The sequence below is a fragment of the Phaenicophaeus curvirostris genome, chromosome 2 (genome assembly GCF_032191515.1).
Source record: "Phaenicophaeus curvirostris isolate KB17595 chromosome 2, BPBGC_Pcur_1.0, whole genome shotgun sequence".
Lineage (NCBI taxonomy): Eukaryota > Metazoa > Chordata > Aves > Cuculiformes > Cuculidae > Phaenicophaeus > Phaenicophaeus curvirostris.
The window spans coordinates 36,703,031-36,730,054 of NC_091393.1; the positions used below are offsets into that span (position 1 = coordinate 36,703,031).

General features: G+C 41.3%; 1 protein-coding gene and 1 long non-coding RNA gene across 3 annotated transcripts; both read left to right on the top strand.

Moving 5' to 3' along the window:
• Positions 1 to 571: 571 nt before the first annotated feature.
• RPF2 (ribosome production factor 2 homolog) lies at positions 572 to 15,491 on the top strand. Its single transcript, XM_069851717.1, has 10 exons — positions 572 to 621; positions 1,455 to 1,587; positions 2,433 to 2,470; positions 3,091 to 3,130; positions 6,856 to 6,937; positions 7,030 to 7,106; positions 8,298 to 8,397; positions 13,584 to 13,686; positions 14,655 to 14,799; positions 15,109 to 15,491. The coding sequence occupies exons 1-10, from the start codon at positions 599 to 601 to the stop codon at positions 15,286 to 15,288; spliced, it is 921 nt and encodes a 306-aa protein (XP_069707818.1). The 5' UTR covers positions 572 to 598; the 3' UTR covers positions 15,289 to 15,491.
• Positions 15,492 to 18,126: 2,635 nt separating this feature from the next.
• LOC138717441 (uncharacterized) lies at positions 18,127 to 26,766 on the top strand. Of its 2 annotated transcripts, XR_011336858.1 has the most exons (4): positions 18,127 to 18,221; positions 21,705 to 21,807; positions 24,237 to 24,333; positions 26,456 to 26,766. It is a non-coding gene; the product is annotated as an uncharacterized lncRNA (long non-coding RNA). The 2 variants fall into 2 exon arrangements; XR_011336857.1 differs by lacking the exon at positions 18,127 to 18,221 and having other exon boundaries at positions 21,656 to 21,807.
• Positions 26,767 to 27,024: the final 258 nt, after the last annotated feature.

Genomic DNA, 27,024 nt, shown 5'->3' on the forward strand with positions numbered 1-27,024 from the left:
TAAAGTACAGTTACGTTTCATCTAAGCAGTTGTGGGTTTTTTGGAAATTAGACAGAATGTCCCTCTGACAGCATTTTCTTTACGATGGTGTCTTCCAGACGTTGTTGGTTCTTTGAAGATGGTGATGCCTTGTGTGCAGTATGATCTGAGCTGAAGAGATGTCTCTTCTTCTATAACCACCTCTGTTTGCAGTGTTTCCTATCTTAAAGCCAAGGTCAAGCAGAGAGCTGGAGCCAGTTCCAAATTAGCAAGATTTTTTTGACTGTTGCAAAGTTTCATAACATTAAAATTAGACCTTGAAATGTAATAGAATACGCCTAAGATTTGTGGGAAAATTTATACAGATGCGTGTAAGTGGGAAATCTATTCTTGTCCCGTTACACAGGACTGATTGATGGACATCACTCCCTCGTGTTGCCCAGGGCTGGTGAGGGATGCTCACTTCTAAAACTCCAAAACGGGTCTTAGTTTACTTGCCGGCATTTTCGGTGCCGAGCAGAGCAGCGCAGTCCCTCCCTCCCCTCCCTCCCTGCACTCCTGTTCTTGCGGCTCCTCCCGCGGATGTGAGGTACCGGATGGGGCACGTGTGGCGGCCGCGATGGACGCGCTGGACCGGGTGGTGTGAGTGTGGCCGAGGGGGAGGCTGCTAGAGGGGAACGGTCTGAGGAAAACGTGCGGGGAGGAAGGGGGAAAACCCAGCGCTGCTGGCTCTTTGGTGGTGGGGAGGCAGCCCTTCCCCCTGCGGGGTTCCTGCCCACCTGGAAGATCTGCCTTCTTCTGTAGCTGGAAGTCCCTGGGCGGGAGGAGGAGTGGCGTGATGGTGATGGTTATTGTTTTTTAAAAGAAAATAACTATAATGCTTCATCCCATTAAAAGCTTTACATTCATCTAGTGGGAAAATGCAGTTCTGAAGCCGTGTAGTTATTAGTTTGTATGAACTCTGTGCCCCTGCTAGGGCTGGGGTGTTTCTCTCAAATAATGCCAGCAGATGAGACGTCCTTGAGCTTTGTGTTTGGACCATTGACGGTCTTCTGTTTTCTTCCTATATGCGACTCTGACTTGGGGAGGGAGCTCTCGTGAGGGAGGCTTTCAGACTGTCAGTAGTCTGTGGGGCTTCAGCTATTGCTTGAGCTCTAAATTAGGAGAAACTAAAAAACCCAAGACTGTAAAGTTGCCCTTACTAACCTGGGGGAGCAGAGAGGAAGAGGAGTGGCAGTAAAACACATGCATCTGAGACTGGGTTTTTGGCATTGATTGTAATTCTGCAGGTTGGCATTAGTTTGAGTCACTGGAACGAGTTGCTTGAATCATAGAATCGCCAGGTTGGAAAAGACCCACCGGATCATTGAGTCCAACCATAAACATGTCTTGTTCCAGTTCTTGTTTTGTTTTATTCTTTCCTGTGTTGTTGGACCTTGTTACTAAGTCTTTTAACTGCTAATTTATTGTTACAGAAAGCCTAAAACTAAGCGAGCAAAAAGATTTCTTGAGAAGAGAGAGCCCAAGCTTAAAGAAAACACCAAAAACGCTATGCTCATAAAAGGAGGAAATGCAAACTTAACAGTGACTGAAGTGCTTAAAGACATTGTAAGTTGTCAAACATAGCATGTAACCTTTAATTATATAATTGTGCTACACCAAGAGTACCTTCCTTCCTCTGTTCCTTACAATTTACATATTCTCTGCTGCAAGATCAATATTTTCATACTCATACACATTCGCTGGATCTCAGATTGACCAGTAATCCAAAGGTGTCATTACCTAACCCTTGATGGGCATGATTTTTTTGCAATGTGTTCTTTGTCAGAAGTTTTGAACTTATTCTCTCCATTGTTATTTTTTCCCACAATTGTCCAGTATATGAGGTGAAGTGTTACAAGTCCATTTGAAAACAAGAGGATTAGGTGTGGAATTGGGACTAGGATCACTCAGCTGAAATCATATCCCAGAATCCTGTAAACTGCTTGTGTGTATTGATACAGAGCTTTCAGCTTCTCCCAGAACTTAAACATAGCAATCCTGTCTCCAAAATCCATACCTGAAAATGTTATAGCTGTTCCTGCACTTTTCTCTTCTTGCTTTATCATTTTCTTGCCATGTTACGCTGATGATAATCAGGTTGTGGTTCACTCCTCTTTTTCATCATGGCACTAGAAGCAGAGATTCCATTACATGGCTTTCATAGCAGCTGTTTCCCAGTTACTTTGTTATTTCTTGGTTTCTAGTTCCTCTGCAATTAATTTTGAGCCATGATTAGTACTACTAACATGAAGGCTGTTGTTATGAGCAGACCTTTTGAAGCAACTTTTCTAGATTGATTTGCACAATTACGCTCTTTCATGTAATCGTGTAAGTTGTTGGGTTTTAGGAAAAAGCACTGCTGTGTACTTAATTGTATTAGAGATAACACGTGTTTAACTTGTCATTTGCAGTATGCGGTGAAGAAGCCTTTTGCTGTACTGTATAAAAAGTAAGTGGTCTCACTTTGTCATTTTTTAATCTTCTGATGAGACAGCATTTGGTAATTTCAAAGCTTAATTGGAAACACTGGGTAGTGTAGGGGCATGAGCAATGGGAAGGGTTACAGAAAGTGACTGAGAATCTTCATAAATTTGAGTAGACTGGAAACAAGCTATGTGTGATCAGTGCTGGTGCTGAGCCTAGTTCCGTGCTAAGTGTTATGGGGCAGGATTTGGCAAACTTGAAGAGTTGGCTGGAGTTCTTACATTGAGGTTCTTAAAAATTTGAGTTATAGCTGATAATGATAGATGAGGTCTTGCTGAAAATGGGAGCCCAGTATCTGTATGGATGTAGTGCAGAGACATCAGTTGTAACACCTACCTTTAATGTTGGATGAGCAAACAAAGCAAAGGCAGCTGTTAAAGTGGCACTGCTGGTGATGGTCTGGAAGTCAAGCCCCAGGAGGCAGAAAACCTGGAAGAAAGTACTTAAAATGGCAATGGTAACACTAAGGAACTCCTGCTGGAGTTTCTTGTAGAAGGCAAAATCTTAATGTTATCAGAAGACTGATTAGGAGTTCTTATCTGGGCCTGTTCATTCTTTAATTTTTTTTTTTTTTTCTCCTTTCAGGAAAAATATTACCAGGCCTTTTGAGGATCAAACATCATTGGTAAGTATAAACCACAACTGCTCTTATAGCATTTTACAGCCTTAAAACCATGAAGGGCTTCACCGGAGGATAATTTTCCATTACTCTGCGAGCAGCTAGATGAGAAACAAAGTTGATAGGGAGTTAGGATAAATTAAAGTTAGGGCTATGTCTAGATGTATGGTGTCAGCAGGCATTTTTTAACTCTGGCTGCACAACAGAATTGTCATGTTATGAGGACTTTGTCTTCACCATAAATGCATGTTTCTGTAAACTGACAGGCAAATCTAGGAGTCTGTAACACTGTTATAAGTAACAGTGCTTGATATGAAAGAAAGAGGAAAGCGATTTATTTTCGTTTTCTAGAAGTCAGTTCTTTAAAATGCCATAGCCTATGAACAACTTGATTTCACTTCAGTGAATTCATAGGTTAAAATAGTTAAATGGAATAGAGGGAGAAAACCCCAGCAGAGTACCACATACAAATGCATGCATCAGCTTTCAGGTGTGAGATGGTCGCTGAGAGCTCTCTTCCAGCATTGAGCAATTGCAGTTAAATATGTTTATTTGGCCTGCAATGAGGTTGTAAAAGTGGCTTCTCAGAGGCTTGGAAGTATTGGAAGATGTTCTGTGCTTGGAAATCCATTTAGTGATACACTCCAGTCTGGATTTGGTGTTGATTCAGTGCTTTAATGTCAAGATAATTTATGAGCAGGGAGGCCAAAAATGGAGAGGCTACTCCCAAGATTACATCTCACACTTCTGCACTTTTTCAGTGCGTTACTTTTAACTGCTGAAACATGTCTGTCACTAAAGCAATGTATGTATTTTCTTCAAGAAAAACATGAGAAGGGAGATGGTGATGTATAGTTGTGGTTTTACAGTACAGACAAAATTGAATTATCCCAAAGTAAGTTGTTTTCTTCCCAGTGATCGTGATCTGGTAGCATTTGTTCTGTGTCACTGCTGACTCACAGAGAGAAATAAGGGTCAGCTTTCCAATGTGAGGGGCAGTTGTCAAAATAACTCACTCAAAATGCACACTGGGAATTTTCGGGCATTGTACTAAGTAAATCCGTGCATGAAGATGCATGCACACTGGGCAGAATTACTCTTCTTGTCTGAAAAAGATTATGAAAATAAACAGGGAACATACCTGAAGAAGTCTCTATAAATAAAAAGGTAGAGGAAGGGAGAGAGAGCTAAGAATCCTTAATAATCATTAAGGATCATTTTTTAAAAAGTGAGGGCAGCCAGTAGTGAGTGCTAGAGGAGCTGCTGTAGACGATTGAGTTAACGCATTTTTAATGTGTTAGGAACAAAAAATCATTGTGGTTGCAGCATAGATACATCGACACAAAGTTACTTACTCTGCACTAATTCTGATGCCGAGGAGTTGTGTTAGGTGCCTGTCTTCTGTTGTTGTCTTGAAGCTCAGTAACACAACCATCCCTGAAATATCTTACATGGAATAGAAAACTTACTGTAGGCAGCAGGGAAGGATTTGCAACATTATTGTCCAGAGAAGTCGTGGCTGCCGCCTCCCTGGAGGTGTTCATGGCCAGGTCAGATGAGGCTTAGCAACCTGATGCAGTGAGAGGTGTCTCTGCCCATAGCAGGGCGGTTGGAACTGGGTGTTCTTATGGTCCCTTCTAACCAAAACCACTCTATGTTTCTATTATTTTGTGAGTATTCGCTAAAACTGAACCTCTTACAATCCCATATTTGGATGACTTGGTTTCTCAGTCATATAGGAATTAGCTGATAGTCAGCCGATCGCTAATTTAAACTTCTGATAGTTTCTGGGAAAACGCAGCAGCTAAATCGTTCTGATATTTTAAAAGGGGGCCCTACAGGGAACTTCAATTCTTGTAACCTCAAAACAATGGGGTTGAGTTATTGAGAACAGTGTCAGACAATCAGAGATGGGAAAGGTATGGAAAGTCAAATCAAGTTAGCTGTGTTGTTGGTTTTTTTTCTAACTTGTTTGCAGGCATGTTTTTAGAAGGGCAGTTTTGCAGTGTATGAGGTGTTGCCATATATGCAGGATGCATTTGAGGCATTTGAGTTTGTTGCCACTTTTTAATAAATACCTTATAGCTTTTAGAGAATTTACATTTATCAACACGCAGTGATTAACAGAGCCCTTTGAACAAGTGTTTCAAGGGGAGTCCCCTCTGGTCTGTTCCAGATCCGTCTGCAGTCAGTATTTTTCAGGGACCTGGTGGCAGAGCTCAGTGCTGAGCTGTGTGATTTGTACGTGCAATTAATCCAGCCTGGGATTGTTCCCAGGAGTGTCTGTCCTGACCTTCCAGAGGGGCAGAGCTGTAATGTTCTCTCTGAGCTGCTGCTGTTGCAGGGGTTTGAGGAGATGCAATGTTTTTTTCTGCTACACAACTGCAAAGTGCGTGTATAGAAACCCTGGTACTCTGGGGTGGCGCTGGATAAACAGTGTGCACGTGTATCTAGGTACCGTGGCTGATACACAGAATGAAGGTCTGCCTTGAGAAACATCAGTGCATAAAAGTGCTTTGGACATCCTCAGAAAGAGTTGCTGTAATCATGGAATCATAGAATGGTTTGGCTTGGAAGGGACCTCAAAGATCATCCAGTTCCAACACCTCTGACATGGGCAGGGACACCTCCCACTGGATCAAGTTGCTCAAAGCCTCATCCAACCTCGCCTTGAACACCTCTGGGGATGAAGCATCCACGACTTATCTGGACAACCTATTCCAGTGCCTTATCACCCCCACAGGAAAAAAATTCTTCCTAATATCTAATCGAAACCTTCCCTCTTTCAGTTTGAAACCATTCCCCCTTATCCTGTCCCTGCACTCCCTGATAAAGAGCCCTTGGCCATCTTGTCTGTAGGCTCCCTTTAAGTACTGGAAGGCTGCTGTAAGGTCACTCCTGAGCCTTCCCTTCCCTAGGCTGAAAAACCCAACTCTCTCAGCCTGCCTTCGTATGGGAGGTGCTCCAGCCCTCTGATCATCTTTGTGGCCTTCCTCTGGGCTCGGTCTGACAGATCCATGTCCTTCCTGTGATGAGGACTCCAGAAATGAACACGATTCTCCAGATGGGGCCTCACAAGAGCAGAGTAGAATTGCCTCCTTTGACCTGCTGTAATATTAGCTCTGGACATAATACCATAATTGGTTCTCTGTCTATTCCACTTGGACAAAAGATCTCTATGATAGTCACCACTGGCTTGGTTTTAAGTAGCATCTTAGTCTTAAATAATAAATTGACATGAAATTGCTCTGTAGTAGGACCTTGTGCCCAAGTGTGAGAACATTCGATGTCTGCAGATGTTCCTAGGTTTGCTGTCAAGGGAATTACCTGGTTGTTCACAAGCTGTGAGGCAAAGCTAATCTGCTGCATAAAGCTTAGCTGAGGAACTAGAATGAGGCATTACAATTACAGGCAGCTTGCAAGTGCTTTTCAGGCAAGGAGAAGTGTTTGAAGGTATCCTATGTAAAAAAAAACAGCAAGGAATTATGAAAAAGGGTATTACAGATAAAATGACAAGAAAAAAATTTCCTGGCTTGATCTTTAAGACTGCGATGGGAAATCAAAACAGAAAGCAGTTGTTTTTGAACCTTGAATCCAGCTGTCCATTTCAGCCTATGTGGATGTGGACATGCTCAGAACTCATCTGGTAAGTGCAGTTGCTCGTCTCACCAGATATTTTGGATACTACAAACTGGAACTCATGAGGTTTTTTTTCTTTTCCTCAATTGTAGGAATTTTTTTCTAAGAAATCGGATTGTTCTTTGTTTATGTTTGGCTCTCATAACAAGAAGCGACCTAACAACTTGATAATAGGTAATGTGTCTCACTTGGGTTTTTATTTAGATGAAAGGTCTTGTTTTCACTGAATATTTAAATAGCTGGATTTTCTTTTTTTACTTCTACAGGTCGCATGTTTGACTATCATGTCCTAGACATGATTGAGCTGGGCATTGAGAAGTTTGTGTCCCTAAAAGATATTAAGGTAAGGGAATCACTAGTTCAGTATTTCAGTGACATCTACTGGTTGATTTTTTTTGTGCATTGGCTTTTTCTGTGCTTCGTAGTAAGGACAGGAGTTGTTTAAATGAGTGTTTCATGTGTTGTGTGTGAGGATTGTTAATTTGTGTACCCCAGAATATTATTTTTATGCTCTGCTTTTTATTTGATTATGGTTGTTTTGAGCAAGCTTGCAACTTCCTTTGCAAATTCTTTTATTAGACTTAGTTTATTCCAAATACTTGCATTTTTAATTAGAGTTGCATTTACAAAATTCCTTAGATTCTGCTCATGGGACATTTCTGTATAAACTGGCATGGCCTTTGAAACTGACATCTTCTTAAATTCTAACCAAAGAGGGTCGTTCTACTGAGTGAGATGGTTCTGAGACTTTCTTTAGCTTTCATAAGCTTGTAAATCCCAGTTTTCAGGGAGCTGTACTTAATTCAGACAGGGAGCTAACATCTTGATTATTTAAACCCAGAGAAAATTCATGGTTTATGGCCACATTAGGCTCGTTTTTGCAAGAATAAAACATACTTTGTATGCACTTTTGTATCAAGCATGTTAATACACTGCAAAAATAGGGAATTTTATGATCCTCATTTTCTTTACAGTGTGTAAATCGTCGGGAAAGTCTAGAGGAGTAGTGAAGAAACTACCTTTTATAAAGGTGCACCTTCCCTTTGAAATCAGATTGTTTGTAGTGTGAATCTTTATAATACTGTTTACAGCAAGGAAATTATAGTCAAGTAATTGTATTTTTTGGCCAAAAGTAGCATTGGGTGATAGAACAAATAATCCTTTTAGCCTTTTTCATGTACTTCACAGTGTCAGAAGTGCAATGGAATTGTTTGCCTCTAATTTTAGTTTCCTTTTTTGTAGTTGCAGTCAGATTCGCTCTCGTTTCACCGCAAGGTGTTATCTTACATGTTTTATAGTAAAGAATCTCTTTTTTACCCAGCACAAAGAATAACACAATTCACCCATTTAGAATGAAAGACCTCCTGCACACATATACTGTTGTTCAATGGAAAAAAAAAGTCTGTTCTGTCCATATTGATCATAGATCACAATTTTTCATTCAATGTTGAAAGGCTGACCACCTATCAAGTCAATAATATGTTCCCTAACACGGCCTGAAATTTTATTCTATTTTAAAATTCTTATTCCACAGAACAGTAAATGTCCTGAGGGAACAAAACCTATGTTGATATTTGCTGGTGACGTGTTTGATGTAAATGAAGAATACAGAAGATTGAAGAGCCTTCTTATTGGTCAGTATTTTGATTATTTGAGGGGTAGGATTTCATACATCTGTAGTAAAATGATCTGTTGGGAAATGCTAGTTTGTCAATAATCTTTGCTTATGTTTGGCACAGAAAGAAAACAAGAACAGACACTTGTAAATTCCATGGCACATGAAATTCAAGTTAAATGATTATCATGACTCTTAGAGGCAAAAAAAAGCGGAGCCTTAAAACTGAAATTGCAACTTTGTTAACTAAAATTTGTTATTTTGACTGTGGGATAATTCTGGAATTCTGGTGTTTTTCAAACAGTTTTTACCTTGTAATTGTACTGGGTCGTCGCTTTACTAACCAAATGATATTTTTGAAGTATCTAATTTGAAATCAGTGGATTAAGTTCAGGAAGTGGGATATTTTTGCTTTCAAAAGAAAGTCAGACCAGTATAATTGAGCTTGTGTTTTTATAGTGAAAGCATTTTCTGTTGGAAATTTAATGGCTTGTAACAAAAGCGCCATTGATGAGAGTACTTGGAGAGAACATGTGCAGTAAAAATCTGTTGTAAATAATAGCTGTGTCGTAACTTCAAGGCAGACTTGGAGCTTTGTAAACAAACTAGTATAAAGTTTTTTTACTATCTCAAGGTTGAAGCTTCTGGAAGATAAAGCACACTGTGAGGTTGGGGATTTTTTTCTGGGAAAGTACAAAAAGTGTTTATACTTTTCTTAGGATAGTTTTTTTGGGACATAGAAGTCATATGGTGTTATATAGGAGAAGTCTGTCTAGAAAGCTGCCTGGAGGAGAGGGACCTGGGGGTGTTGGTTGACAGCCGACTGAACATGAGTCAGCAGTGTGCCCAGGTGGCCAAGAAGGCCAATGGCATCTTGGCTTGGATCAGAAACGGCGTGACCAGCAGGTCCAGGGAGTTTATTCTCCCTCTGTATTCTGCACTGGTGAGACCACTCCTCGAATATTGTGTTCAGTTCTGGGCCCCTCACGACAAGAAGGATGTTGAGGCTCTGGAGTGAGTCCAGAGAAGAGCAACAAAGCTGGTGAAGGGGCTGGAGAACAGGCCTTATGAGGAACGGCTGAGAGAGCTGGGGTTGTTTAGCCTGGAGAAGAGGAGGCTGAGGGGAGACCTCATTGCCCTCTACAACTACCTGAAAGGAGGTTGTAGAGAGGAGGGTGCTGGCCTCTTCTCCATAGGAATGGTTGGACTCGATGATCCGGTGGGTCTCTTCCAACCTGGTTATTCTGTGATTCTATGATTCTATATCTCTTGACACATAAAAATTTATCTTGGTTGGTAGAACTAGGTGTACTAAGCAGGTTGGTTAAGGTTGGTTTTTTTAATAGGTTTCCTGAATGCAGATAACTTTTCTTTTTTTCTTGAGCTCTGGTGAAATACTGCAGCTGGCCCACTAAGAACAGTGTTGTTCTTTCAGTTCCATCCTTGGGTTGTACCAATTCATAATCTTACAGCTTTGCAAGATCCCCCCTTCATATGAAATAAATATTGGTTGGGCTCTTTTTTTCTAGGCAATCAGATAAATGGTTTCTTTTTAGAAACAGACCTTAGAGGTGAGATTTTTTTTTTTTCTCTTAGTGTTGTAATTCCATTAAGCAAGATGCTTATTATCAAAAGAGACTGAAAAGGGGCTGTGAGGGGAGAAAATTTGCATCCTCCCAACACAGTTGACTGGTTTGTAGCTGTGCTTATAAACATTTGAAGGTGAGTGAGCATTGAATACAAAGATAAGTGAGTGTTAAAACTGCAAGTTTGTGTCACTGTAAATGGATGTTTACACTGCAGGAAGCAGGTGCATTATTTTCTGAAGTGTATCGTGTTCAGGCATCGTGTGCTGGTGGTTGGCATCCAGATGTGCTCACACTCCCTGCAATCAAACAGCTTGATATCTTAAATGGAAGACAACAGCGTTAGATAGCTGCCAGATAACTAACTAGTCTTTTCTGTCCTATGTCTTTTTATGTTTTTCTGTTCTTTCTTCTCTCCTATTTGTTTACATTTAATGACTCTGCAGTCAAACATACTCAAATCAACACTCAGTCTTTCTCCTTGAATGTACTCTGGGTCGTAACATTCTGCTGACTTCTGTGAAATAGCTAGGTGCGAAACAATGGGCAAAGGAAAAGGTTAAGGAGTGTAAAGGCCTGAAGGTGTCACAAACCAATTAAGATGACTCAGGTAATAATTTGACCTGCTTCAAAACTGCCTGTATCTGATAGGGAAGAACTGATTCTTTCTGTTCCTGCAAAGAGTGGTGCTTTTAAGCTGCCACTCTATTGTGAAGAAAGATAGAAAAATGTCTTTATAACAGCAGCAGCAAATATTTTGTTACTGTAGCAGAAGTGTTGGAATCCCAGAGGGAATATTAGAGAGCTAACAGCTTCTTGTTGCCAAAGCAATGTGATGCCAGCCATGCTGGTGAACACCCAAGCTTTCTTTGGCTTTTGTGGTATCAAAAGCGTTTATGCGTGTTTGGAATATCATCTTACAGCAGTTTCTTTGTAAAATTAAAGGCAAGGGTCAATTATTGTTTTCATGGTAACCAGACCCTGTAGTCTGCTTAAATTGTGAAGTGCAAGAGGTTATTCAGGAAAAATAAAGGGCAGCTGCAGTTTTCTTTAGAGACCTGGAAGACAAAGGCATCCTATTTTTTCTGTTCTGCTTTTCATTGCCTGCTGATGCAGTAGTGTAGGAATTAATTTATGATATAAGTTCTTGAAATTCTAATCACTTTTTATACTTATATTTATAAAACAATTCCTCTTTTACAACACTGCCTGTTTGCCAGTTCTGTTATTGCACACCCATTGCATCTTAAAAATTATGAGTTCCTTATACACTTTCTAGAATCATGGAATAACCAGATTGGAAGAGACCCACTGGATCATCAAGTCCAACCATTCCTATCAAACACTAAACCATGCCCCTTAGCACCTCGTCCACCCGAATGTTGGTTTTCAGGAGACTTCTACTATTTTAGACTGACCATCAGTTTGTTCCTCCTATGACCTTCCTTGCAGAGGTTTAATTTTTAATGTCTCAAAGATTTGTGGGTTCCTTCTGGCCAAGAAAGGGATGGCTGGGAGATGTCTGGGATACAGTCTGAACTTGCTAATACTAACCATAGTTCTACGTGGGTTACACTGTTACCGGCTTTTGGATACATATTGATACAAAAAGTTGTATAGACTTAAGTTCCAAAATAATTTAGGAATATCATCTGGAAAAGGAAAGGTCCTGTGAAGCCCTCTGCAGGAAAAAGTAAATTAGAAGTTCTGGAAACGTGTTGAGGACAAGGGGGAGAAAGAACTAGGAATGGAAAGAAAGGAGAAAGGCAGTCTCTAGTCCAGCCAAAGCAAGAGCCGTAAATTGTGAGTACATAAAAAAAGCTTCAACTGGTATAAAAAAGCTTTAGGTATACTGAAGCGTAAGGTTTCTGCAGCTGCTCGGCTTTGCCAGGAAACAGAAATTCCTGACCACCTGCATTTGTTTGAAAGAGTTCATCCTGTGGGTAAGAAGATGTATGATGCCACAGGAAAACGCGAAAGGGAGATGTTGCCAATAAAACCACTGTAAATGTAGCTTGTGTGTCCACAGAGAACTAGTCAAAGGGAAGATGTATGCCAGAAGCAAAAAAAAATGTCTTATTTGCAACTTTTCCTCTAACTACCAGCTGAAGCCACAAGAGGAGGAGAAAGAGTATTTAACTGACCTAGGAAGTTTCCTGGCTAGACTCCAGCTGATATCTGCCAGCAAGAATTTGTTTTGGATGTCACTCCAGCACTGATACTCTTGAAAGAGGTAGTGGAGGAAAAGGCAACTAGCCAAGGGATCTGAAAACGGGACGGAACGGAAAAGACTGATGTGTTTTGCATCTGTTAGCAGTTCTCCTGTGTTTCAGCCTTGCCCTGTAATGGTTGTTAGCACACCTTGTTCCCTCAGTGAAGGTCACATTCTTTCTCCACCCTGTGCATATGTTGGCCAGATCACTGTGCTCATTGCAAGCTCTCCGATTGCCGTGTTCTTTTCATAGCCTGATACAAGAAACTTGCTAAGGGCGACTCATTTTGTATTTAGCCTGTTACTTCAGTGTTCTCTTTGCCAACTAAGCAAGCATTTGAAGTTATTTTTGTAAATTTTAAATAGAAAGAACAATTGTAGTGACAAATACTGCGTTACCTAAAGGACAGAAGTGCTTTGATGTGGGGGAGGTATGAAAAAAATGATTCATCTAAACTTTTTCCCCAGGTCAGAGAGAGAAAGTGTTGGTAAGAGTAGACAAGATACAGTTTTGATCTGGTTTGTGTTGGTTATCCTTCTTTGTACTCTTCCAAATCTGGCTCTCATTAAGAATCTTAAGTATCAGATTTTTGAGTGATGTCTTTAAAACAGAGCCCTGAGTGAATTACTTCTCTATTGATCTAGGTTTAGCTGAGCATGAGCTGGCCTAAACACAAAATGAGATGCATTTCATTTTTCTGGCTTTAGAATTGAATATCAGAAGAACAGACAATACAATTATCCTCCCAGCTAGTTTAATAAAGCTAAGTTACCACTCTGAAAGTATATTTGCTCTTCTCCATTCACTTATTTTTAGGTAGTGCATATATCGCTACTGATTATTTCTGGGAAGTCATTGTGTTCCTGTCAGGATTTCTACACGTTTGGTTTCACCAGTGCAGGAGCTAACATGTGCAATGTTTAATTTCTCTCATGTGTTTTGGCAGGGCTGCGATTTTAAGTAGCAACTATTTTGTGAGACTCTCAGTAAACATACAGCTTCAGCTGCTCTAGAGCCATCCCATGTATAGCCTTGCTCAGTTAAATGCAGTAAAAATATCTGTGTAGGCAAGGAATTCACATCAGTGAAACATCAGGAGGAGTTTCTTCACACTGAGGGTGGTGAGGCACTGGCACAGGTTGCCCAGGGAAGCTGTGGCTGCTCCATCCCTGGAGGTGTTCAAGGCCAGGCTGGATGGGGCCTTGGGCAGCCTGAGCTAGTGGGAGGTGTCCCTGCCCATGGCAGGGGATTTGGAATTAGATGATCTTTAAGGTCCACTCCAACCCAAACTATTCTATGATTCTATGACATTGGGTCCATTATGAAATAAACCAATTTGTTAATATGTTGATTTGATTTTCAGCCAAGAAACCTGGAATTTATTCTCTTTTAAATATTCTTTTCAGATTTCTTCAGAGGTCCTACTGTGCCCAGTATTCGTCTGGCTGGTTTAGAGTACGTTCTGCATTTCACAGCTGTGGATGGGAAAATTTACATGCGAAGCTATAAGTGAGTTTGTGTGTTATCTGTTTGTTTGCTTTTTGATACACTTGTCCGACTTACCCCAAATTTAGCCTGTAGTTGTATAATTGAACTGGCTCGAGCTGTGTTCAAAATGCTTGCTGCATTTAAAACACATAACATGCAGCAGTGTCCTAGCATAAGACAGAGTAACTTGCACAGCAGAAGGAAACCACTGAAGCGTAAACCTGCTGCTTCATTCCTTGTGAGCTCTCCTTTCTAGCTAGGAGGATTGCTCTGTCCTGTGGTTGGATTAGTGAGGTGCTGTGAATTAACTTGGAGAATTCCAAGTCTTACACTTCATGGACTCGGTCTGTTCTCGGGCAGCTTTCTAGCACGCTCCTCACAGAGGAGTTTGTCAGAGGAGAACAGGCAGTAGGGCTGCAGCCAGCAATACGCAAGGAAAAGCAAGATAAGGCAGAACAAGACAATCTTTCTTGCTGCATTGCTTTGACGCTCACAGTTTACGGCCTTGCCTTTGAAGGCTGTGAGAATTCATAATTTCTTCCACGTGATTTTGATTTCTCTTATAACAAAATCACTTTTATCAGTCTTTTTCTTCAAAACAAACAAAAGCCTTCCTTAGGTTATTTTGCTGTAAATGATAGTGAGTATTCTTTGTTAATACTCAAGGTACTGTTTTGGATTTGAGGAATGATGCGGCTTCCAGGACACTTTGACTGAGTTTTAACAGAAATACTGATAATCCTGGTCTCACTTTTTAAAAAACAAAGTCCCACCAGCTGGGTTATATTTTGGGTGTGTTTAAATTGTGATGGAATGGATTTACTATATTATAAACTGTTATTTGCTGATATCTTTCTCAATAATAGAGTTAGCAGTAGTAGTTGTTTTTAACAGGCTTCTGAAGTGCAGGATTGAACCTGCCCTTTAGGAGGACGGATAAATCTTTACCGCAGAAGACGATGTTGAGTTGGGTTGGTTTTCCCTTCTAGGGTGCTTCTGAAGAAATCTGGCTGTAAAATACCAAGAATTGAACTGGAAGAGATGGGACCTTCATTAGATCTTGTTATGAGGAGGACGCATTTAGCCTCGGATGACCATTATAAAAAATCTTTAAAACAACCAAAAGCCCTGAAGGTATGTACCTTGGAAAGAGAATAATGATATGTTAGTTCCAGATGGCTCTGTGAAGAAGAGCAAAAGCTGAAGTATTATTTATTGTATATTTGACCAGAGCTTACTTTTATGTTGGCCAGTTGAGATTTTTTGGGCCACAGCACTTTTGTGGTGATCACAAACTCTCCTCTGGAAGCATATAGAACATACAGAGCAAATCTTAATCTCTAAGCTCCGAACAATGTATGCAGCCTTGCTTTTAGGCACCTGATTCTCCCCAGAGCTCCTGGAACTCCACTCAGAAATACTGATGTTGTTCTTCCCTTGCAGCCTAAGAAGAAAAAGAATATCTCCCATGATGTGTTTGGGACAACTTATGGTCGAATCCACATGCAGAAGCAAGATCTTGGTAAACTGCAGACGCGGAAAATGAAAGGATTAAGAAAGAGGCCAGCAGAGAAGTCAGCTGAAGATGGTGGGATTAGTCCCAAAAAGTCAAAAACAACTTGATAGTCTGGAACAGCTTTGAAACATTTTGTACCTTCAAATTTATTATTGTACTATAAATGCGTTAGACATAAAAGATTCAGCTGCTGTTAGCTTTAGTTTTACAAAAAATGTTTTTAATCTTTTTTTCATTTTAAAGGGAATGTGGGGTATTGAGCTTTAGCACAGAACTTGGTTATTTAAAATAAAAAATATGATATAACTCAGTTCTCCAAAGCTGAGTATTTATTCTTTGGTATTAGCAAACATATGCTAGCCAAGCAGGTAAGTCATTTAGAATCATAGAATCACCAGGTTGGATCCCAAACACTTTTATGGATATTATGTTGGAACTCTTGATCAATCAACTCATCTTATAAATTCTGTGCAGGACCAGAGTCGTCTATATGCGTAATACACACGACACAACTTTTCTGTTCATTTATTGTTTATGTGTTTCAGTTTTTGTACAACTGCAGTACTCCATGAGCCGTTTTTTGAAGTGCAAACTCACAACACACATCTGATGCCAGATTGTTTTTAACTATCGCACCAAGCCTTACTTGACACTTGCGGAATCAGGAGTGATTAAGGTGGTTTTACTGTGTTCATCACCGTGGTAGCAAAGTACCTGACGTTTGCTTTTGGCGTAAATGAAACCTTTACAGTTTGAATTTCAATCTTTGATGCTTGGTTTGTGCCCAGAATGGAAGTATCTGAAGCAACCATGAAAGGTACAAGTCGTCTTGCCCTGCTTTCCTCCTAAGTTTGCGCTCATGAGTTTGTGCAAGATTCAGTTAAAGCCTTGGGTAAAGGGGTGAGAGTTAAAGAGCTTAGTGAGACTTCAATGCCATGTTCTGTGTTTTGGAACAAATTGAAAAACTTTGCTTTTTTTTCCTGCTTGTCTCTTTGCAAGCTGTTGCTCTGCCCTTGACCATAATTATGATAAATGTGCACACACTTTATCATCAGCTCAGCAACTTGCTCATCCTGGCTGTGGGTTTAATGCTTTATCTTTTCTTGTGTGTTTTCTCAGCGATGGCTGAAGCATCACATTAGAAATAGGCAGTTTGTTGTTTTTACTGGTCTTCTGTATCCTGGACGGAAGCTTTTGGGCAGCGTCGTGCTATTTATGTGAGAGCTGAGTCACATCTGTGGCTGTGTAAATGCCACGCATGATGTTCTTGCTGTGCTGTTCTGATGAAACTTGTACTGTGAAAAAGAATGGGCTTTGAAAGTTTAGGGTCCATTTGAAGGCACAAACGTGTTTATCTTCAATGTGGTACCTAAAAATAATTTTTTTTTATTGCACAAAATGCACATCTCTCTCTCTAGATACTTTTCCCTGTCTATAACTGTGTGCTTGAGAAATGGATAAATCCAAAAGCTACTTCAGATTTGTATTTCTCCAACATGTTTCTGAAATATAAACACAGTTGACTGAAAGCCACATTTGCTAATGGCTGTAGGAGAATTGTACTGATGGGCATGATGTCCTTGTCAAACTTCGAGTCAATAATCATCTTAATTTGGAAAACAATTTTAGTTGTTTACTTCTATGGGAAATAGTTTTTAATATAGACAGTCTAACATCCTGTTACATCTTCATGCCAGAAGTGAGAAAGTTATTCAGTAATAATCCTTTGGATTTATTTAATACTGCTGCTGGTTTGCTCCTTGTATGTAGTGGAAGACGAGGGCTACTGCACCTGCTGAGAGCCGTCGTGAGCCCCTGTGGTTACTGCTCAGCTTCAGAGAGATGCAAAAAGCGCAGGGAATCGGTCAGTGGGGAGAACGCAGGTGCATTTATTCACCCTTCACAGGGTCTTTTGTCTTTGCTGACTAAGAGTGGAACCTGAAGTGCCTGGTGTCCCACAGCTGTGGCTGTTGGTGTGAACAACCCTTTGCTCTTTGGTTTTGTGCTGGTGAAATACAGCCTTGTGGTGGAGAGAACGAATCGGATGTGTGAGGCAAGGAGAAATTCACCTGGATGTGGTGTAAGGATATTTAGGCTATACTTTTTCACACTAACTACTTTCAAGTTGTGTTGATACCAAGGATTAAAATCCACTTCTAGTAATTTTTACCACTCAGAATGGTGTCGTTAAGGTGCAAGCTCTGAGCAGGAGGTGGAAATGCTCTCATTTTGTTCTTATGGTGGAAATGAGCCATTCTGATCGCTGTATGATGAGATAGGATGAAGCCAAATGAGCAACTTCATTCACACAATTTCTTTCAGAGACGTTCCAACTTTGCTGCGAAGCAATGATTAAGCTGCAAGGCTGGTGGCTAATGTGATTTTAGGTGTAGAGCACGTACAACAACCTCGGCATGGTAGGAAATTGCTACATTTTAAATATCTGATTTAGTTCAAGGTAAGTGGAGATAGGAGGGATAAATATAAACTTTCTACTGCCATGTTCTTATTTCTCACAGTCTTTTGAACTTCAAGGAAATTTGTCAGGTGCTGTGTGCTCGGGGAACGGAACATGCGGCACTCAGAGGGCGGCTGATGAAAGGGACTTGCCTTGCCTCAATTGCCCCTTGCTCCTGGAGTTCACCAGGCTTTGAAAACACGTAAACAGGGCCCCAGGGTCTGCATGGCACGGGCAAGGCGTAACTGGCACGTTCACTCCTTTCCTTTGGCTTTCATCTTACCTCCCAGCACACTGGAGTTAACTCATAAATCAAGCTGAGCGTAGTAATAAATTTGTTTTCAAGAAAATCCCTGTGGGCGAAGCACAGCTCCCAAAAACGGAGGTGGAGTTGCGGATCAGAAGGCAAACCCGTGCTGTCTTTAATCTTACTGGCAGGATGGAAACGGCAGGGAGGGGACAGTTTGTGCCTTCTGTGGCCCCTGGGTTTGTGCTGCTGGCATCTTCATTGCTACTGTGAACGGGGACGCGGTTGCTGTAGGTAACTACTGATATACCTAGAATTGGCAGTCTACCTGCGTGGTAAGTTTACTTGGCTCCTTTTATGTGTAGAGTGACCTAAAAATGTAGGAAGAGGGGTAGATATTGTTAAGTAGCATGACATGCTGCGTTCTTGGGATTCCCACTTTTTTGGGAATCAGTCCTGGCACTTATAATCAGCCTTAGCTCTGTGCTAGCATAATGTGACAGACAGCGCTGAGAGCAACGAGTGGTGTGTGTTTGAAAAGAGCATAGAAACTCTTTTCCGTTTCCTGGATTTTGTGGGTTTCAGTTTATCTTTATGGTTCCTTAGCAACGGTTATTTGTTTTTACTAAGTGCTTTCTGGGTTTGACTGAGGGTTTCCCTCCTCTGGCAGCTTGGTTGCAGCTGGGGAGGGTTAGAAGAGTGGGAAGGGAGGAGGGTTAAACGTCACAAATGCGGTGGGGGTTACACCGGCTGCTGCTTCCCCAGCCGGGGGGAGAAAAGCTGCCCATTGCTCATCCATAGGCTGTCAAATATAAGGGAGGGGAGAAAGGAGACTAGAGCTGAACTGTTATAGAGGTGTTTCCATTATTAAAGAGAGGGAAGTGGAAATGTTAGCAGTGCATCATGTACCTAACGCAGCCGTACATAATATATATGAACACGTGTATTGCACATGCAGATAGTTCTCCCCTGTCTCAAAGTGCAATTTATCCCCTTCTGGACTTCACTAAAGTGCCGCCAGCCGTGCTGATGCAGATGCAATCCAAGCACGTAGCTGAGAAACAGTTGTATCAGAAGTCAGGTTTCCTAAAAATATACAAGGAAAAGCGACACAAGGCTCCTGAGGGTGAAGCCTGTGCAGGATTGCCTTCCAAAATGGATGAACACTCACAGTGAACAATACAGCTACTGCTGTACATGCATCCTATTGGATTGGAGGCTGGAGGAACCTCAGTGCTGTGTGGGCAAAGAAATGAAGGTAGGTTAGGGGAGAAGAAAAATTTACAGGTAATATGGGATTAAGCCCTCTCCTAAATAACACGGAAATTACCTACTCAGAAACCAGTGAATGCAGTAGACATACGCTGATTGGGAAAGTTCTTCTGTTCCTCTTTCTCATTTTCTTTGTCTTTCAACCATATTCTGTCTACTTCTTGTTTTTTTTCCTACTTCTCCAAGATAAGCACGAAGTAATTCGTGGGAAGTAGAGGTAAAGTTTTGAGCAGAAATTAAAAGAAAGCATGTGTGGTTAATGACATTCCCCAGATCTGCATTAATTTCCCTCTTTCCACGTGGATAATCCCATAATTCTTACTGTAAAGCAACACAATACATAGAAAGTCTGGATTTCCCACCCCATCCACGATACCAAAATATGCCTGTGCAAGGCCTAACTCTCCTCTGGTTTGGTTGCAGCAGTTTTCTCTTCTTGGCTTCCCTCACTCTCACAGCCTCCAAACTGAAGCGCATGCAGCTGCACTGACCCATTCCCTACTGTTTGTCCAGATAATTTCTTTGGACTGGCAAAAAGCTGAGTTTCTTGGACTTTATCGTTCATGGTAGTTGTTACATTAATCTCTTCTTTCCACTCTTCTAGTGGTCACAATTTTGGTCTCATCTTTTCCAGATACCTTCTGTTCTCTGCACTGGCCATTATATGCTTAATTCCCCGTGCAGCTGTTCCCTGTAACCATCAAGGTATCGAGAGTATCCGGACAAACTCAAACAAGGAATTGAGAGCCATGTTCAGAATGGGGAGTCAAACTCCAAAGCCAGAGGTCAGGAGCCAGAATCAGAGGAGGTGATGGGATGAAGAGCTGTCCTGTCAACCACATTATTAGATGTTATAGTCTGGCAGGGAAATCTGCAGGAAAGGTCTAATCAAGCCCATTTCTTCAGTTGTTGCCAAAGTGGGAGAACATAAGCGAGAGCACCGACCTGTTGGGAACAGCAGAAGGGGTGCCAGGCCTTACTCAGCAAAGTCTGAAGGAGATCCATGGTTGATGACCCCTGCCAGAGGGTTACGTACATCTGCCTTGCGCTGCATTGCCCGCAGAGATCTGAGTGATGCGCAACAAACTGGAGTTTTCCCATGCACAGTGCTGCAATGTGAAGTGAGATCAATTTAGAATCTATTTTCATCTCTCCCTTTCCTAACTTTAACATATGCTCTGTGGAACCTGCTCGGACCGAGCCCTGCGTGATCAGTTCTAAGGCTGCTTTGAGTGCTGGTGTTATTTCTCCCCCTTTTAAATCTGCAAAATTAAACCATTGAAGGCCGCTGCTGGCTTCTGGGCAGGAGAATTACTGAGGCTGCTTTGTGCTCTGGAATTATCGCTGCAAGAGGGACTGTCTACATAAGCCATAGACAGGCACACTGAGGCCTAACAGAGGCTGTTGCCAAAAGATTGTTTAAAAGCCTCTTCCCTCCCTGCCTGTTTTTCAGATAAACTCACATGCCTTGTACTGAGTTGGGGTTTCTGTTTTCCTAATCCAAAAAAGTCCACAAGTAGTTCATAGAATCACAGAATCACCAGGTTGGAAAAGACCCACCGGATCATCGAGTCCAACACTTCAGTTTTGATTGTGAGTCGCTGATGTTTCTCTCCAGTGGAAATCGAGCCCCTTGGCTCTGAAGTTGCTCCCTCCTCTAGGAGAAGGTGAGGAAGGAAGAGCAGATGTGAGGTGAAAGAAAAGACTCAGGCAAAATTCCGCCTCTCTCGCCTGTCGTGTCGGGCTCTTGTGTGTGACAGAAACCAGTCCCGGCACAACAAGGAAACGTAAGGGTCCTAGCAGTACAAATTCACACCAAACATCCCTAAAAAGTTGAGCTCTTCTTTTCTGAAGAGCAAAGAGCTGTTTGGCAGGCGTCACTGCCACATCTGCTGTATCAGGAAGTTTGTTTTGGGATGGTTTGCTGCAAGAAGTGCGATGCAGAACTTACATTCACCTCCCCTTGCAGCCATTTTACTTCTTTAATTGAAATCAGATTATTATGAAGAAATAATGAAACCTCTGAAGTTCACAAGCAGTGTGCCAATAAACAGTAATAAGCTTTTAATTCAGAAGAGGTGATAGATTTCAGCTCCCGTTGGCTTACTTTGCACACGGGAATAATTCCTTGCTCATTAGGACTATTTAAATGAAATATTAGGCAGGCTTTATTTTTTATGTGTTGAAAAGAAGCCGGTCATTTTTTTTTTTCGTTTTTCTTTATTCTCCTTTATTCTCGGAACCTACCTGAGGTTCCTAGGGGCTTCTACGATGTTGCAGGCAAACAGCTGTTCAACTCAAGTGCACCCTGGAGTTGATGGGTTCCTGTCTGTGCTCCAGATGCTCATCTTTTCAGGGCTGAGCGGAAAGGCTCATCTGAAGAAAGATTCGGAGACCTGGTAACTGCTGAGTGTTTCCTTCTCTCTTCCCTTCCAGAGAGAGGGGGATTCCTGTCATTAGCTTCCTTTGGTTTCTCAAAGGCAAGGGGTCATGTGTAATGATATTTCTTTAAAAAAAACCATAAACACAAATCTAGTGCTTTATAGGGAAAACTGTGAGTTCAGCAATGATGCCGACGTGAGGAATTGGGAAGGCGTGGCTGCTTGCGGGACCGGCGACCACATCAGGGAATGAAACTGGCCTTAAAAGGTGAGGAGTGGGGAAAGTAACATGTGTGTGTCTTTGTTCTGAAGCTCGATCAGATCTGGCGCTCAGCACAGCACTGGGGAGGGAGCAAAAGGCTGGAAGCGGGATGTGAGATGTGAAGGAACTCCTGCTGCTGGTATTGCTGCTTACACTGATACATGTAAGGTGGTGCCAGAGTTTGAGAATCACTATGGGTTTGAGTGTATTCTTGAAAAATCAGCAGGGTTTGGGACTTACTAGTGAGTTTCAGCACAACTCCCTGTGAAAAAGATTAATTTTAACAGTTTTACAGATGTGACAGCAGGGGTTAACTGATTTTTCAAAAGGGATTTGCTTTGGGAACAAAGGTAAAATGTGAATGTTGTGAGTTTGCTGTTGGTGTGGTCTCTGTCAGTGGCTCCCACATCCCTCCCTGTGGCTGGGGCTCTGCTGTCTGTGCTGCAGCCAGAGCAGCTGCCAACCACACTTGGCCTGAAAGAAGTTGGCCTAAGTGGAACCATTCACAGTTTGTGATTTTCTTTGCAAAGGAAAACTCTCCAAAATTTTGAGGTTCATCGGCAAAGACCAACACCACACAGACCTGGTTGGTACTGAGTGAGACACTAGTTCACTTGTGTGCCTTGTAGCAAAATTCAAAGAGACCTGTTCAGATTTGTTATAAGGCAGTCTTCAAAATAATGTTTAGGAAGCTTCTCTCCATCAGGAGTAACCTTCTGACAAAACTCCTTATGTGGCTTCTGGTTTAGCTGGAAGTATTTTCTCCACTATGAAGATTTTTAAAATTTTTCAATTTGTTTACCCTCTGATGCTATGGAGCTATGGCAATGAATAGGACTTCTTGAGCTGTGTTGAATGTTTTGTTTAATGAACTTGAATAAAAGATAAGATTGTGCTTGTTCTAGTCTGAGCATGATCAGAAATACTGCATGGTGGTGCATTATGTTTGGAAAGATAACACTGCATCTTGGTGTGAGCCTCGGGTCTTTTGAAGGGAGATTTAGTTATTTTCTCCAGTTGTGAAAAATATTTTAAACTTAATTTAAATTCCATTAGACCTGTGTTGCTGTTTTCAGGAGGTAGGAACTGATTAGATTCTCAGCTACTTTTCTTTCAATTCCTGGAAGGAAATCTATTCTGCGGCTTACGTGGCAAAGCGACTGAAAAATTTAAGTGCATATAGACAAAGCTGTCTCTGTTAAGAAGAAAAGTATAGTTAAAGGAATAGAATGAAAAAGTGAAAAGCGAAATGCTTTTTCAGCAAAGGGCTGCATAAAATAGGCTAAATATACCCTAAGCATGGTCTTACGCATGAGATTCTGTCAAAGGTAAATCTTATTCCCTGAGAGACTCGTACTAGTGGCAGGAGATTTGTGCTACCTGACTGGTATGCCTGGAGGACAAGATGCATTAAATGCTAGCAGAGAAGAAGGAAAAAACTTGTCAAAATTTGTGGTTTATTAAAATGGTGCCAGCATTTGTTAAGAGCCAGCTGCACTAGACTTGTAATGGATTCTGGGAGCTGAGTTTACAGGAAAGTTTTGTTGTTCTGTTAAAAAGTAGAACAGGATGAACTTTTCAACCTGGCAGTTAAAGAGCTAGTTTCCACGGGCCTCACTCTGTCAGCAAAACTGAGCGTTAAGAAAGAAAAAGCAAATTATTAAGGTGATTCATTAGCAGAGGTGTTTTGTCACAGCAAAAGACAGATGACTGACATCAGAAACTTCCTGGTCTTCTAGATCCCTTCTTGGACATTGAAGTAGGTATTTGACTTGGAACACAGGAAAAAGAGTGATAAAAACTTATATGATACTATTCATATCTGCATGAAAAATGGCTGTTGCAGGGCAGAAAGGATCATCAATTATAAAATGAAAGTTGGAGCAATATCTTTAATATGTTTTCCCGTATGTCACAGAGAGAAAGCAACCCCCCTACACTCCAATAGCTGCATGGATCTCTGTAAGTCCATCACTGTACGAAGTGACACATCATTCCCACCTAAGGATCATAAATGATGTTCCATTTGTAAGAGGTCTTGGGCCCCATTGAGACTTAAAAACAAAGACCAACCCACAGCTTCCTGACTTTACATTTGTTTTACACTGTTTTATAGCAGACTTGTTGAAGAGATTTGTCTAAAATCTTATTCTATTCTCATCCAAATCACAATCCAGCCTTCAAGAAGAACAAGTTGTTAAGGCTTACAGTTATTTATTGTAGGACAGTAATACCTATGTTCCTCTGGGAAGGGTCCCAGAACCCTGCTGTGCTAGGCATAGTAAAAACTATGGTATAAAGAAAACATCCTCACCAAGATACTGAAGTAGCGCATGGCTCTTCAGAGACCGAACACGGCTTTCCTGCGCTGCAGTAGCTTCTCCTTAAATAAAAACCAAAAAACACAATGGCTCAAGATCTTTCCCTTATTCCAGGGCTCCTGTTCACTTGCAATCACACTTTGCAGAAGAGTGTTGAACACAGTCTGCCCTGGAGAACCAGATTTCTTATTGCTGCTGCATAAAATTCAAGGTAAACCCTAATAAAAACAAACATTCCTGTTTGTTTGTTTGTTTGTTTGCAGAACAGTTATTCCTCTTCATGCCAGTCCTGATTTTACAACCTCAGTTTCCATACTGATTTCTTTCCCAAGATGAAGAGTCTTGATCAGCAAAAATGCTTTTCATGCAGAAGCTGTATCATATTGCTAATTTATCCTCTGCACTTTTCATGTTATGTTATGTTATGTTATGTTATGTTATGTTATGTTATGTTATGTTATGTTATGTTATGTTATGTTATGTTATGTTATGTTATGTTATGTTATGTTATGTTATGTTATGTTATGTATTTTTTGAGAACTGTATGTAGCATCAAAGGTATTGTTGCACAACTAATTCTGACATGGACACACTTTATTTTAGATTTTCTTTTCTTATTAATGATTATTGTTCTATGTTCCTGTTAGATATTATTGTTTTGGGAGCTATTGCTGCCAGAGAAGAAGCCAAAATTTCTCCAAGATCTCTATTCTCTAATGAACTTAGTAATGATAATAACACACAAGAGACCATTACTTTATGTGACTAGAGACAGGTTTTTTTCATATTTATGTTTCTCAGTAGTGAATTTAACCTGCTATTTTGCTTCCTGGTTACTGGCTGTATTCAAATTCTTCCACAGCTTGTAGTTTGATAACACAATGACATGACAGAGTTTGCTACTGGCGTTGGATATGTTGGTGTTGTAAAGATGAGTGCCCTCCCTCCAAGATATCAAGAAAATTCTTCAGCAAAAGCCATTTTAATGCCAGTTAAATTAGTTTCAGTGTTGGTATCTGCAAGTGATGAACGGACTTAACATCAGCTTAAGATATGTTCTGAACTAACCATGGCTCTTTCGGAAAGAGACCTTGTGATTATATCAGAGAGTAAAAAAGTCACTCTGATGCTCATAGCAAAAAGCAAATTGAATGTTAATAATTAGTATGGCAGGAGGAAAATGAAACAGTACAAACACTTGCTGTTGTATAAATTCAAAAGGTGCTCATATCCTGACTGCTGTGGGCAGTTCAGCTATTCCTGTCCCTTACCTTGAAAAGAGCTGTAAAAGAACTAGTTTTAGAGGTCTGGATAGACTAGAAAGCTGGGCAATTGCCAGCCATGTGAAATTTAATGAGAGCAAGTGCTGGATTCTCCACCTGGGATGGAGAAAGCCCAGGGGATGAGAGGCTGGAGGGCAGTCTCACAGAAAGAGACCTGGGGATATAGGTTCAAGTTGAATAGCAAGTCAAAAGCATTCCCTGGCAGCCAAAAGGACCAACTGTGTCCTGGGGTCCATCAAGCACATCAAAGCCAGCCTGTCGAGGGAGGGATTGTCCCATTCCACACTGCATTAGTGCGGCCCCACCGTGACTACTGTGTGCAGCTTTCTGTGCCTCAGTACAAGAAGGACATCGAACTATTAGAGTGTGCCCAGAGGAGGGTGACCAAGATAGTGAAAGGCCTTAAGGGCAAGACTGTCTCCGCTTGGCTTGTTCATCTTGGAGAAGTGTGAGGGGTGAGCTCATTGCAGTATACAGCTTCCTCGAGGGGGACAGCAGAGGAGGAGGTGACGATCTCTTCTCCCTGGTGACCAGTGATAGGACACGAGGAAATAGAATGAAGATGCATTAGTGGAAATTCAGACTGGACACTAGGAATAAGGTTCTTCATTGAGGGGGTGGCTGATCACTGGAGCAGGCTCCCCACAGAAGTGGTCATGGCACCAAGCCTGTCAAAGCTCAAGGAGTGATCATAGCCATGTGGTTTAATTTTAGGTAGTCCTGTGAGGACCAGGGAGTTTAACTCCATGATCTTTATGAGACCCTTCCAACTTGCATTATTCTATGATTCTACTTCAGCAGAGGGCAGAAGTGATTAAAAGATGAGGACTTCTATAGGAAGAATGTTTGAATCAGCTTGAATGATTGAATCTGCCTGAGAAGAACTGCAATGGAATACAGCAAACATACATGAATGCATAGATGATATGGAGAATGTTAATAGAAAAAATGTGTTCTTGAATGGGACTAGACAGTGAATTTGGGACTATCCGATGAAGCTTACAGGAAATAGGTAGCACATAAAATGATGTGTTTTTTTCACACATGCAGTTAAGCTATGGAACTCCTGCCAGAAAAGACTGAGTGATAGAACAAATCCATTTATCACGATTCCATTAAAGCTGGAGAACACTAAGGGGAAGTTGCTGCTTTACTTAACCAACCAACCACCAGTGTGCGTGGAGAATCACCACCAGAGTCAGGATGCTGGAGCACACACTGCACAAGCAGAGGCTGAGAGCACTGGATTTGTTCATCCTGCAGATGAGAAGATAAGACGGGATCTAATTCCTGTCTTCTGCCACCTAATGGGTAGATATCAGAGAAAAAGTATTCAAATAAACTTACCTTGCATCTCTGTTTCCCAAGACTTGTCATGCCTTTCCACCTCCTGTTTCTTAACAAGGACAACTTTAGAGAGGTAGAATTGTTCTAAGCAGGCAGAGCAGGAGAAGTCAAGCAACTGGGGCAGATGCGAAAGCCTGCACTGGGGGATGCAAGAAGTAGGCTGTATGGGCTGGGTTTCTTGGAGTCAGAAGGTTAGGAATATGGAGGAGCGTGAGAGTCTGGGAAGAAGAGGAAGGCTTGGGAGGCAAGAGAATTTAGGGAAGAACGGGAAA

Excerpts from the sequence above, each read along its gene's own strand:
- RPF2 (XM_069851717.1), top strand. The coding sequence starts at position 599 with ATGGACGCGCTGGACCGGGTGGT. Across the intron at positions 622-1,454 it reads GACGCGCTGGACCGGGTGGT|AAAGCCTAAAACTAAGCGAG; the intron begins GTGAGTGTGGCC and ends TTATTGTTACAG. Across the intron at positions 14,800-15,108 it reads AACAACCAAAAGCCCTGAAG|CCTAAGAAGAAAAAGAATAT; the intron begins GTATGTACCTTG and ends CTTCCCTTGCAG.